This window comes from Balaenoptera physalus, assembly GCF_965194825.1.
Source record: "Balaenoptera physalus genome assembly, chromosome: 6".
Lineage (NCBI taxonomy): Eukaryota > Metazoa > Chordata > Mammalia > Artiodactyla > Balaenopteridae > Balaenoptera > Balaenoptera physalus.
The window spans coordinates 92,863,366-92,876,123 of record NC_138885.1 but is presented as its reverse complement, the minus strand read 5'-3'; the positions used below and the strand labels follow the sequence as shown (position 1 = coordinate 92,876,123).

Here is a 12,758-nt window from a genome sequence, read left to right as displayed (position 1 = left end):
GTGCCTTGCAGCTTGCAGGTTCTTAGTTCCCCAACCAGGGATTGAACCTGGACCGCGGCAGTGAAAGCGCTGAGTCCTAACCACTGGACCATCAGAGAATTCCCCACAAATGTTCTTAATGGCATCTAGAATGGTGAATCCTTTCCGGATGGTTCTCGATTTTGCCCAGATCCATCAGAGGAATCACTAGGTATGGCAGCTAGAGTCTTACGAGATGTATTTCTTAAAAAATACCACTTGAAAGTTGAAATGACTCCTTGACATGTGGGCTGCAGAATGTTGTGTTAGCAGACATGAAAACAACATTAATCTTGTACATCTCCATCAGAGCTCTTGGGTGACCAGGTGCATTGTCAATGAGCAGTAATATTTTGAAAGGAATCTTCTTTTCTGAGCAGTAGATCTCAACAGTGGGCTTAAAATACTCAGTAAACCATGTTGTTAACAGATATGCTGTCATCCAGGCTTTGTTGTTCCATATACAGAGCACAGGCAGAATAGATTTAGCATAATTCTTAAGGGCCCTAGGATTTTCGGAATGGTAAATGAGCATTGGCCTCAACTTCAAGTCACCAGCTGCATTAGCCCGTAACATTCAGCCTGTCTTTTGAAGCTTTGAAGCCAGGCATTGACTTCGCTCTAGCTCTGAAAGTCCTAGATGACATCTTCTTTCAGCATAAGGCTATTTCATCTACATTGAAAATCTGTTGTTTAGTGTGGCCACCTCGGTTAATTATCTTAGCTAGATCTTCTGGATAACTTGCTGCAGGCTTCTGCCTCAGCACCTGCTGCTTCCCCTTGCACTTTTGTTATGGAGATGGCTTCATGCCTTAAACCTCATCAACTAACCTTTGCTCGCTTCAAATTCTTCTGCAGCTTCCTCACCTCTCTCAGCCTTCATAGAATTGAAGAGAGTTAGGGCCTTGCTCTGGATTAGGTTTTGGCTTAAGGGAATGTTGTGGCTGGTTTGATCTTCCATCAAGACTACTCAAACTTTCTCCATATCAGCAATAAGGCTGTTTTGTTTTCTTAACCATTGATGTGTTCACTGGAGTAGCAGTTTTAATTTCCTTCAAAAACCTTTCCTTTGCATTCACAACCTGGCTAACTGTTTGGTGCAAAAGGCCTAGCTTTTCAGCCTCTCTCAGCTTTCCTTGTGCCTTCCTCACTAAGCTTAATCATTTCTAGTTTTTGATTTAAAGTGAGAGACGTGAAACATTTCCTTTTACTTGAACACTTAGAGGCCATTGTAGGGTTACTAACTGGCCTGATTTCAATATTGTTGTGTCTCAGGGAATAGGGAGGCTTGAGGAAAGGAAGAGAGGGAATGGCTGAACCCTAGAGCAGCCAGAACACATATTTATTGATTAAGTTCACCATCTCATATGGGCATGATTCATGGTGCTCCAAAACAATTAAAATGGTAACATCAAAGATCACTGATCACAGATCACCATAACAAGTATAATAATAATGAAAAAACTTGAAATGTTGCGAGAATTACCAAAATGTGACACAGAGGCACAAAGTGAGCCAATGCTGTTGGAAAAATGGTGCCGATAGACTTGCTTGAAGCAGGTTGCCACAGACCTTCAATTTGTAAAAACACATTTATCTGTGAAGCGCAATAAAGTGAAACATAATAAAATGAGAGGTATGCCTCTAATTTCTGGAGCATAAACAGGAAAGGAGTGTCTTTTGTTATTCATTAACAAGCCCCTTTCAACCACACCTGAGCTTATGTTAACGGGGTTATTTTGGAAAGCCCCTAAGGAGGGGGAACCAACCGAGGGATTAGAGGGTTGGACCTTTCAGCCCCCTGACCCTCCCGCCACCTCAGAGGAGGGGAGAAGGGCTAGAAGTTGCATTAATCACCATTTGCCAGTGATTTAATCAATCATACGTATGTAATGAAGCCTCCATAAAAACCCTAACCAAGGAGTGCAGATTGCTTCAGGGTTGGTGAACACATCTATGTGGTAGGAGGGTGGCACACCCCAAACTCCATGGGGACAGGAACTCCTGTGCTTGGGACCCTTCTGGGCCTTGCCCTGTGTACCTCTTCATCTGGCTGTTCATATGTATCCTTTAAAATATCCTTCGTAATAAATCTAAAACTAGTAAGTAAACGTTTCCTGAGTTTTGTGAGCTGTTCTAGCAAATTATTGAACATGAGGATGGGTCTTAGGAACCCCTTATTTTATAGATTGTTGGTCAGAAGTACAGGTGACAACCTGGGACTTGTGATTGGTGTCTTAAGTGGAGCAGGCATGTGGGACGGAGCCCTTAACCTGTGGGGTCTGTGCTAACTCTGGGTAGTTAGTGTCAGAGTTGAATTGTAGGACACCCGGTTGGTGTCTAGAGAGCTGGAGAATTGGTTGATGTGGGAAAAACCTTCACACATGAGGTGTCAGAAGTGATGTGAGTGTAGGAAAACTGAGTTTCCTTTTAGTACCTTAGTAGAAATTAGAAATGGGTACCCCATCCTTCAGAAGAATGCAACCCAATACTGGGGTGCAGGGCATGGTGAGTGGACCACAGAGTGGATTTCAGCTCCCACTTTCCCCCTTTGCAGGTGCCCTTGTATAGTAAGCAATCTATACAACTGTACATGGCAGCCCTGACGGGAGCACCTTCCAGGTAGGGTTCTGGACCAAGCTCCTACCTATGAGTTTACACTCACATGACTGATGTTGGTTGGTGTCTGCTGGTTGAACAGTCTTGGTTCAGTCTTCCCTTCTTTTCCTCTTGGAAGAAGAGATGTGTCTATAGGATCCAACCCCTCTGGGGAGTCAGGCCCATGTCCTGGGAGTCCTCTGTGTTGACGGTGCACATTATAATCTCTGCCCCTTTGAAAAAAGCAAAACAACAGGACCAAACTAAAGAAAAACTCTGATGTATACACCACTATATGTAAAACAGATAAACAAGAAGGATTTGCTGTATAGCACAAGGAACTATATTCAGTATCTTGTAATAGCCTATAATGGAAAAGAACCGGAAAAAAAAAAAGATATGTATTATATAACTGAATCACTTTGCAGTACACCTGAAACACAATATTGTAAATCAACTATACTTCAAATAAAAAGAGAAAAAAAAAGAAAAAAGAAAAACTGGTGGACACGCAAGAGGGAAAATGAACAAACATTAATTGAGCATCTGTTTTCTGCCAGGAACTGCACTGTGGTGGGCATTTTACACACTTGGTCATCCCTCTTTTTCTCAACACATCCCTGAATAAAGGAAATTAGAAAGTTAGTCTTCACTTTTGGGGTTCTCTCAGGCTAAGTTCTAAACCTTAGGGAGAAGGAGAAATAGTTTGTTTTTTTTAATTTAATTTTATTTATTTTTTATACAGCAGGTTCTTATTAGTTATCTATTTTATACATATTAGTGTATACATGTCAATCCCAATCTCCCAATTCATCCCACACCCCCCACCCCCCGCTTTCCCCCGTTGGTGTCCATACGCTTGTTCTCTACATCTGTGTCTCTACTTCTGCCTTGCAAACTGGTTCATCTGTACCATTTTTCTAGATTCCACATATATACGTTAATATACAATATTTGTTTTTCTCTTTCTGACTTACTTCACTCTGTATGACAGTCTCTAGGTCCATCCCTGTCTCTACAAATGACCCAATTTCGTTCCTTTTTATGGCTGAGGAATACTCCATTGTATATATGTACCACTTCTTTATCCATTTGTCTGTCAATGGGCATTTAGGTTGCTTCCATGACCTAGCTATTGTAAATAGTGCTGCAATGACCACTGGGGTACATGTGTCTTTTTGAATTATGGTTTTCTCTGGGTATATGCCCAGTAGTGAGATTGCTGGGTCATATGGTAATTCTATTTTTAGTTTTTTAAGGAACCTCCATACTGTTCTCCATAGTGGCTGTATCAGTTTACATTCCTACCAACAGTGCAAGAGGGTTCCCTTTTCTCCACACCCTCGAAGAAGGAATAGTTTGCCTCTCTGAGGTTGCATATTTATGACTTTAACAAAATGAAATAGGATTACCTAACTGAAATTTCTTCTATCGAAGGCTTAGCTGAAAAAAAAGTGACCTTTAAGAAAGATTGTCACAGAAACATGCGCCTATATATCCATTTCTTTATGCCCTCTGAATTCTATTCTTGATCAAATTCAGATACCAAAATGTCATGTACTGTGTTTGTGTGATCCCTTGTAGAACTGCTGTCACTGACCATGTGTCTGGAGGATAACTGACTTATGTTCTCTGGGTAAAAAGGTCACTAAGAAAGAGCCATATGGATTGAGTAACAGCTGCAGCAGCAGCTACTGTGTGCCAGGCCTGGTCCTGGATATTTTATTTTTTAGCTAAATCAGTATTATATTTACTGAGTTGGGCTAGCACAGGGCCTTACTATAGAAACTTGAGAAATATTTATCAAATGAGGTAAATGGAATTTCCTGTAAATATATGAGTCTTTAAATCATTCAATGTCACTCTATAAAACCTATAGAAGTATACTTTAGAATTTAGTGCTAGGAAAACCTTTATTTCCCCTGAGGAACCGGCATGCTGCAAATGAGAACCACAAAACCTGACCGTGTTGCTCCCCTGCCCCCCTTTTTTTTTTTTTTGCTTTCACATTCAGTCTGAAAGTCTGAACTTTAGTCACAATGACTATAATGACTTTTGGGGAGTGTTGGTGTTCTTTTTTCTTTTCCTCCAGATTAAAAATAAGTCCTTTTTGATTATCTCATCTTTCTTTTTTGGTGGATAGGGGGTTGTTATTGTAAGCAGTTTAAATCGATTTTGGAGAAGATGAGATACAAAAGTTAAAACGTGGAGTTCTTCAGATAGCTGCCTCAATACTCAAGTGCCCGTTCCCTTTTTTGTTCCTAGAGAGCACCCAGGCTTTCTGACCCAGGAGGGAATCCTTATACCATGAGGCAGGTGAGGGCAGGTTCTAAAGTCACCAAGGCTCATGGGAGGTCACAGAGGCGATCGGTCCAGCTTGCCACTGCCAACCGGGGCTTGGGTAAAGTGACTGGGCCTGACCGGCCGAGCTGCTGTCTGACGAGCTCATAGTAAGTACATGGTGAGCACACAGGAATCACTTAATACACGTTAGCAATTTGTATTAGTATTACTGGTATTATTGATTTTACCCAGAGCTGAGTGAATGCTGAGAGGAGAAACCAAGGTTGAGCTGACAGACCTCTGCTTTCGAGGCATGTCTGCAGAGCTCAGATATGTGGAAAAATGGAGAAGGCTGCTTCCACGTAGTTACGAGTTCAACTTCGCTCTGCACCCACCCAGCCAAAGAATATGTTTACGTAGGAAACACATCACAGTATAATCCTCCCCAAGAATCTTTGTTTCTTAGACAATAATTTAATTCTGGCTGGCAGAGCATGGGGCTGGTTAGCTGAGAATCTTCATGCCTCTTAGGAAAAAACGGAAACGAAATTAGTTAAAAAGAAAGAAAAACAAAAGTAGAGAAGTCCGTGTCATTATGACTTTGAATACTTACACCTTTTGGACAGTATCTGCCTCAGGGGTCTGGATGTGCTCAGCCAGGGAAGCACTAAGAGGGTCAAGGGTCATATTCCTCCGCTCTGGGTCTGTGAAGACAAAGAGCATCCTTAATTAGCAGAGGACAGCAGACAGCGATCCCACACGTGAGAAAACGTCTACCCTGGGGAGCAGTCAACGGCATGCAAATGAGCACAACAAGGTATGTTATACCTAGGAAACCGGCAAATGCTGCAGAAACTTGTGCTGACACATGGCAAGTGACGTTAAAGTCAGTAAGCCCCTTTGGGAAAGCGATGTGACGGTACATATCAAGACCTAGAAAAACGTTCTTGTCTTTGATCAGGAATCTCACTCCTGTGTATTATCATAAGGAAATAATTTAAAAGAAGAAACAAGCTTTTTGTACAAAGTTATTTATTACAACATTATCATTAATAATAAAAAATTAGAAACAGCCAAACAATGGGAAATTTATGATGCATTCATTTGACAGTTAAAATTATGGTTGAAAAGATAAATCAGCATGGAAAATAGGATATAATGACAAGTAAAAATAGTAAACTATAGAATTGTGTATTAAAACTGTAAAAGCTGGAAGAGAAAACAGAAAAAGGAAATAACATGTTAGATAAAGAGGTTTATGTGTTTAAATTTTTTCTTAAAACCCCAGTGTGGTTATATCATTGAAAAGAAAACTGATTTAAAAAAAACAAATGTCATATTCTGAGGAAGGCTTATGCAGGCTACACAGCTATTGCTGGGTGCCCTGAAGACCATATTGGGTAGTTTTCAGAATGAGAAGAGTCTCCAGACTGACTTCATGTTAGACTAGGCTACTTTTTATTTTAGATACTGTAAGCAATTTTAAATTATGAAACATATATTTCATTGCAGAAAATTTGGAAAACACAAGCATAAAGAATAACCCTCCCTGCCAATCAACATATAATTATTAGAATGACTAAAAAGACTGACTATATGAAGAGTTGACACAGATGCGGGGGAACTGGGACTCTCATTCACTGCTGGTTAGAATGTAAAATGGTACAACCACTTAGGAAAATAGCTTGACAATTTCTTAAAAAATTAAATATTAGATGTACCATAGCATCCAACCATTATTCTCCTAGGTGTTTTACACAAGAGGAATGAAAGCATATGTCCATAAAAGGACGTATACGCAAATGGTCATAGCAGATTTATTTGCAATAGTCAAAAACTTGAAACAGCCGAAATGCCCATCCACAGGTGAATGGATAAACAGGCTAGTATATACATACAATGCAATACTATTCAGTAGTAAGTAGAAATGAAGTACTGATACACTCAACAACATGGATGAATCTCAAAAGAATTATGGGGAGTAAAAGCAACCAAAGAAACGGTATATATGGTATGCTTCCATTTATATAAAATTCTAGAAAGTGCAAACCAGTCTATAGTGACAGAAAGCAGATCGGTGTTTGTCTGGAAATGATAGAGACTGGAGTTGGGGGAGGCATGAGGAAACGTTTGGGAAAGATGAAATTTAAAAAAAAAAATTTATTTATTTGGCTGCACCAGGTCTTAGTTGCAGCACGAGGGATCTTCGATCTTTGTTGCAGCATGTGGGACCTTTTAGTTGTGGCATGCAGGATCTTTAGTTGCAGCATGTGAACTCTTAGTTGCAGCATGTGAAGTCTTAGCTGTGGCATGTGGGATCTAGTTGCCTGACCAGGGATCGAACCCGGAACCCCTGCATTGGGAGCGCTGTTTCTTAGACACTGGACCAACAGGGAAGTCCCCTGAAATGTTTTATCTTGATTGTGGTGATAGTTTCATGGGTGTCGACATATACAGTATCAGAACTTACCTAGTAGATTTTAAAAGTTCTCATCACAAGAAAAAAAATTGTAACTATGTGTGCTGTTTGACGTTAACTAAGCTTATTGTGGTAACCATTTTGCAATATAAAGTCATTATGTTGTACACCTTAAACGAATACAACGTTATATATCAATTAATCTCAAGAAAACTAGAACCTCCCCCTACAAATCATAATAATATTTAATGTTTCAATAGAAGAAAATTGTTGGTTGAATAATTTTATATTCTACCAAATAATTATACATAATTAAAATCTAAGGAAAAGTGAAGTTGATTGCATTAAAATCTTTATAGAAAAAGTAATATTTAACACTTAAAGAAAACTTATCTAATTGTACAATTTAAATAGGTATAATTTATTATAAGGCAATTATCTCTTGATAAAGCTGCTTAAAAAACTTAAAGATATATTAATACAAATGAAGTGTCTAAAACAGTGCTGGCACATGTTAAAAACAAGAACCAAAACCAAACAAACAAACAAAAAACCCCTGACTCATGATCCCTCTACTCACATACAACCACAGTAAAATACTTTGGTGTGTATACTTTCATGCATATATAGTAAATATATACTCATATTTTAATAGAGTTGATAAAATAATGTATATATAATTTTAATCTATTTTTATGTTATTAGAATTTCCCATATCATTAAATATTCTTAAAATGATTTTAATAACAGCATAGCATTTCATCATACGGATATACCATAATAGACTTAACCAAACATGTAACTTTTAAAATTCAAGTTGTTTTGAATTTTTTTAATAACTAAAATGAACTTTGCATAGCATATCCTTGAAAGGAATGTTTCTGATTATTAAAGGACTTACTCGTTGTCCGCATCTATGATTACTGAAGAATGTACAGTCTTAAAGGCACAAGGTCTGCTGCTGAATTGCTCCCCAGAAAATTTGTACCAATTTACATTCCAAGGAAATGGTCATTCATTCCTTTACCTATCACATGTTTATTAGATACCTACTACATGATGGTCGTTGTGTTAGGTGCTGGGAATACAGTGGTGAGTAGGACAGATTCACACATTGGTCACACAGGAAGCTTAAATTTTAGTGGGGAAGATGGATATTAGCACAAAGCAAAGCAAAACGAAATAAATTAAAAAAATGTTTTTTGAAAGGAAGACTCTTAATATTCAATCCTCACTTCTCTCTCTCTTTGAGCAGTAGATTCTTGCATGAATTAATTGATTTTTCCTCAATTTTGTTTAAAGGTATTATAACTTTAAAGAAAGATTTGAAAAGAAAAAATTTACCTGTCATCCCACCAGCATTATTCCCTTAATACTAGTTTATCCATTTTTTCAGTGTTCAATGGTGTCCGCACCACCACCCAGAGGAACTTGGGTTCTTTTTGCCGTTCCCAAATGTTAAGGGTGGCGTCTACTGTCTCATACATCAACCTCCAGACTTTGGAGTAGGGACAGAACTGTTAATGTACATGGTGGCTGAGGGAACTGGAAAGGTTGATTGCGGTGGTACCCTGGAATTTATTTTGTCTTGGATCATATGTAATATTAATAGAGAGTGGGAGCTGATTTAAGTATTTTTGTGATTGAGAGGAATTCTGTGAGAGTTTCTTTCCCTAACTTGGCTGGCTTGGTAAAAGCTGTCTCACTGAGCGAGTTTCACTGCTCTTCACCACTATTTTGAACTTTGGGACAGGGCACCATATGACCAGCAGAGGGCGCGTTTGTATTGACCAAAAGATGAGGTTCTACAATTGGTGTGATTTCACCACTTTGATTAGAATTGAAATCCTGTCGCTGGGACATGGACCATAGCAGGGTGTTTTGTTTTGCTTCTCTAGTAAAATAACCTTATATTTAGGAAGTATTGGAATAAACTAAGTCAGTACTTTGAATAATAACCTACAACTTTTAACTGCCTTAAAAAAAATCTGTAAAATATTTTAGGAATACAGAGTATAGAAAAACGACCGTATAATGATTACCCATGTACTTACCACCTACCTTTGTGAAATCTTAACATTTTGCCATATTTGATTCACATTTTTTTTCTAAAGAAATGAAACATTTAAGATATAGTCTAAGACTTTATTGTATCACATATAATCCTATTTCCCTCACTCTCTCCCCAGAGGTAACCGTTCTCTTAAATTTGGTATTTATCAATCGACTAGGTTCAGAATATGCTACCCCCAAACATGCATGGCACCTTGGCATACTGAGTATTTTAAGCTGAAGGAATTTGAGAAAGGGCAATGTAGGTTATGAGATGGCTACTCATGTGAGAGGTAGGTTCTACTTGGAGGAAAGGGGCACCCTTATCCCTGAAGACAGAGAGACTCTGAGAGGAACCCAAACAAACAGGCCTTGCTCTGTTTCCCCCAGTTTATTACCCTCTGCACTTACCTTTTGTACTATCACATTGTCCACTCTTCATCAAACCAAGTATAAAGATGCTCAGGCTTAACTACTTCCTTATGAATCCTCCTGCATCACATAAAGCTTATATTAAATACATTTGTGTGCTTTTCTCCTGTTAGTCTGTCTTTGTCAGTTTACTTTTCTGGCCCAGGCAGGGCCTCTAAGAGAGCAGAAGATAAGTTTTTTCCCTCCTACACTGTCCTCACATATATTTTTATATCTTTATCACATATAAAGCACCTCTAAGCAACATATAATATTATTTTACATATTAAAACTTCATACCAGTAATATCATTTATGTCACTTTTGCAACTTGCTTTATTTTGCTTAATATCTTGTTTTTGAGATTAACCCCTGTTAATGCATATAGTTTCCATTCACTTATTTTAATCTCTTGTATCTTATTCCGTTGTATAAACTTACCACAATTTATTTATCCATTTTGCTATTGATGGCTTTTTTATTTCCAGTTTTTTGTGATTACAAACAATGCTGCAGTGAACCTTCTTGAGTGAGTCACTGTCCATAGATGAAAGAGTTTCTCTAAGGTATACCTGGGAATGAACTTGTTGGGTTGGAGGGTATATGCATCTTCAATTTATTGGGTATTTCCAAATTGCTCTGAGTTTCTAAAACTCCATATCCTCATTAATAATGAGTATTTACAGACAAAATTGTTTGCTAATCTGGTATATATGAAATATCTCTTTTTCTTTTAATTTGAATTTTCCTGATTAGCAAATTTGACTAAGAAATAAATGGTCATTTATTTAGGTTTCCTCTTCTGTTAATTACCTATTAATATCTTTCACCCATTTTTCATTTGGGTGGATTGTCTCTTTTTAAAAAATTAATTAATTAATTAATTTTTGGCTGTGTTGGGTCTTCGTTGCTGCACGCGGGCTTTCTCTAGTTGCGGCGAGTGGGGGCTACTCTTCGTTGAGGTGCACGGGCTTCTCATTGCGGTGGCTTCTCTTGTTGCAGAGCACAGGCTCTAGGTGTGTGGGCTTCAGTAGTTGTGGCACGCGGGCTCAGTAGTTGTGGCTTGCGGGCTCCTGAGCACAGGCTCAGTAGTTGTGGCACGTGGGTTTAGTTGCCTCGTGTCATGTGGAATCTTCCCCGACTAGGACTCGAACCCGTGTCCCCTGCATGGGCAGGCAGACTCCCAACCACTGCACCACCAGGGAAGCTGGGTGTTGATTGTCTCTTGCCTTCTCTATTTGTAGCAGTTTTTGGTGCATTTGGGGTACTAATACTTTGTTGGTTATATGCACTACAGATATTGTCTTCTAATCTGCATTTGTCTTTTAACTCTGTTTAACATAACAAAAACTTTAATTCTAATATAGTTGGGTTTGTCAATAATTTTCTTTATGGTTTGTGTTTTGAATCATGGGTAAGAAAATTTTCCCTTTCTCAAATTCATAAAGATATTCTTGTATATTTTCTTCTAAAAGATTAAGAATTTTGCTTTTTCACATTTAGATCCTGAATACATCCGTTATTTTGTGAGGTAAGGATTTAAAAATTGGATAACCAGTTATCTGAAAATTATATAGGGAATAATAGCTCATTCTCTCCCCACTGTTTTCTAACACCACTTTTGTCACATTTCATTTCTGTATATGGGTGCAATTATTTCTGGATTCTCCCTTCTGTCTGTCCCTAAGTCAATATCATAGCCTTAAAGTAATTTTTGATATGAGCCTGGGTAAACTCTTCCTCTTTGTTTTTCTTCAAAATTGTATTGGCAGGACTTCCCTGGTGGTCCAGTGGGTGGTCCCCCCAATGTAGGGGTCCTGGGTTCTATCCCTCGTCAGGGAACTAGATCCCACATGCAGGCTGAAACTAGGAGTTCACATGCCACAACTGAGAAGTCCACATGCTGCAACTAAGACCCGGCGCAGCCAAAATAACTAACTAACTAACTAACTAACTGACTAACTAAATACTCCAGGGAGACCCATTCATTGGTGGGGCCCCCATACTTAAAAAAAAAAATTGTATTGGCTATTTTTGACACTTCTTTATGCATTTTACGATCAACTTATCACGTTCCACCAAACACCCTACTGGGGATTTTTAAAAATAGAGTTGCATTGAATTTATACATTAATTTAGGGAGAACTGTCACCTTCAAATCTTTGAACATTATATATAGCACTATATAGAATGTTATATTTATTCAGGCCTACTTTTAGTTAATTTAATAAGATTTTATAATTTTTTCATGAACGTCTAACACATCTTTTTTTAGATTTATTGATTTATTGCTTTTAAAATTTATTGATATATATAGGTTTTAAAATTACATTTATTCTGCCTTCCTATATAATGTGTACCACTAGATAACTAAATAGAAGAAGAGAAAAAAGAATTTTTTTGGTAGGAGTTTCCCAAGTAATTCATAACCTTAAATGAATGAATGGATCTGTAGCTGGTGGCATCGTGAAGAGACCGGCAAACATTAACATCTCCCGATGGAAGAACACAATGCCCTCCATGAAGTGGTCTTGTGAAAGCCAATCCTGAATCTGATCAAGTCTCTAGATCCAAGTACTAACTTACAGAAAATACAGAAGACAGAGAAACATGTTAAACTATACCTTGAGGATACAATCAGCAAAATCTAGATTGTGGGAAACTCTACAGTAAAAGTCACCCAGTTTCCTGAAAATAAACTGAGGGGAAAGAAAGCAGAAATGAGAAAACTCGATAAATTAAAGGACCCTTAAAAGGCATGTGTTGAGACTTCCCTGGTGGCGCAGTGGTTAAGAATCCGCCTGCCAAAGGAGGGAACTGGGTTCGAGCCCTGGTCTGGGAAGATCCCACATGCTGCGGAGCAACTAAGCCCGTGCCTCTCGACCACTGAGCCTGCGCTCTAGAGCCCGTCGCAATGAGAAGCCCACATACCGCAATGAAGGGTAGCCCCCGCTCGCCGCACCTAGAGAAAGCCCGGG

At 38.6% G+C, this 12,758-nt stretch overlaps 1 protein-coding gene across 4 annotated transcripts in view; it reads right to left on the bottom strand.

The window, feature by feature from the left end:
* Positions 1-12,758, bottom strand: part of KIAA2012 — a 126,173-nt gene that overhangs the window by 13,220 nt on the left and 100,195 nt on the right. For all 4 annotated transcript variants that reach the window (XM_082466983.1, XM_082466985.1, XM_082466984.1 and 1 more), the window contains 2 exons: positions 5,513-5,603; positions 2,684-2,849 (listed from right to left, as the gene is read on the bottom strand). In XM_082466983.1, coding sequence (XP_082323109.1) covers positions 2,684-2,849; positions 5,513-5,603 — 257 coding nt within the window. The remainder of the gene's footprint in view (positions 1-2,683; positions 2,850-5,512; positions 5,604-12,758) is intronic.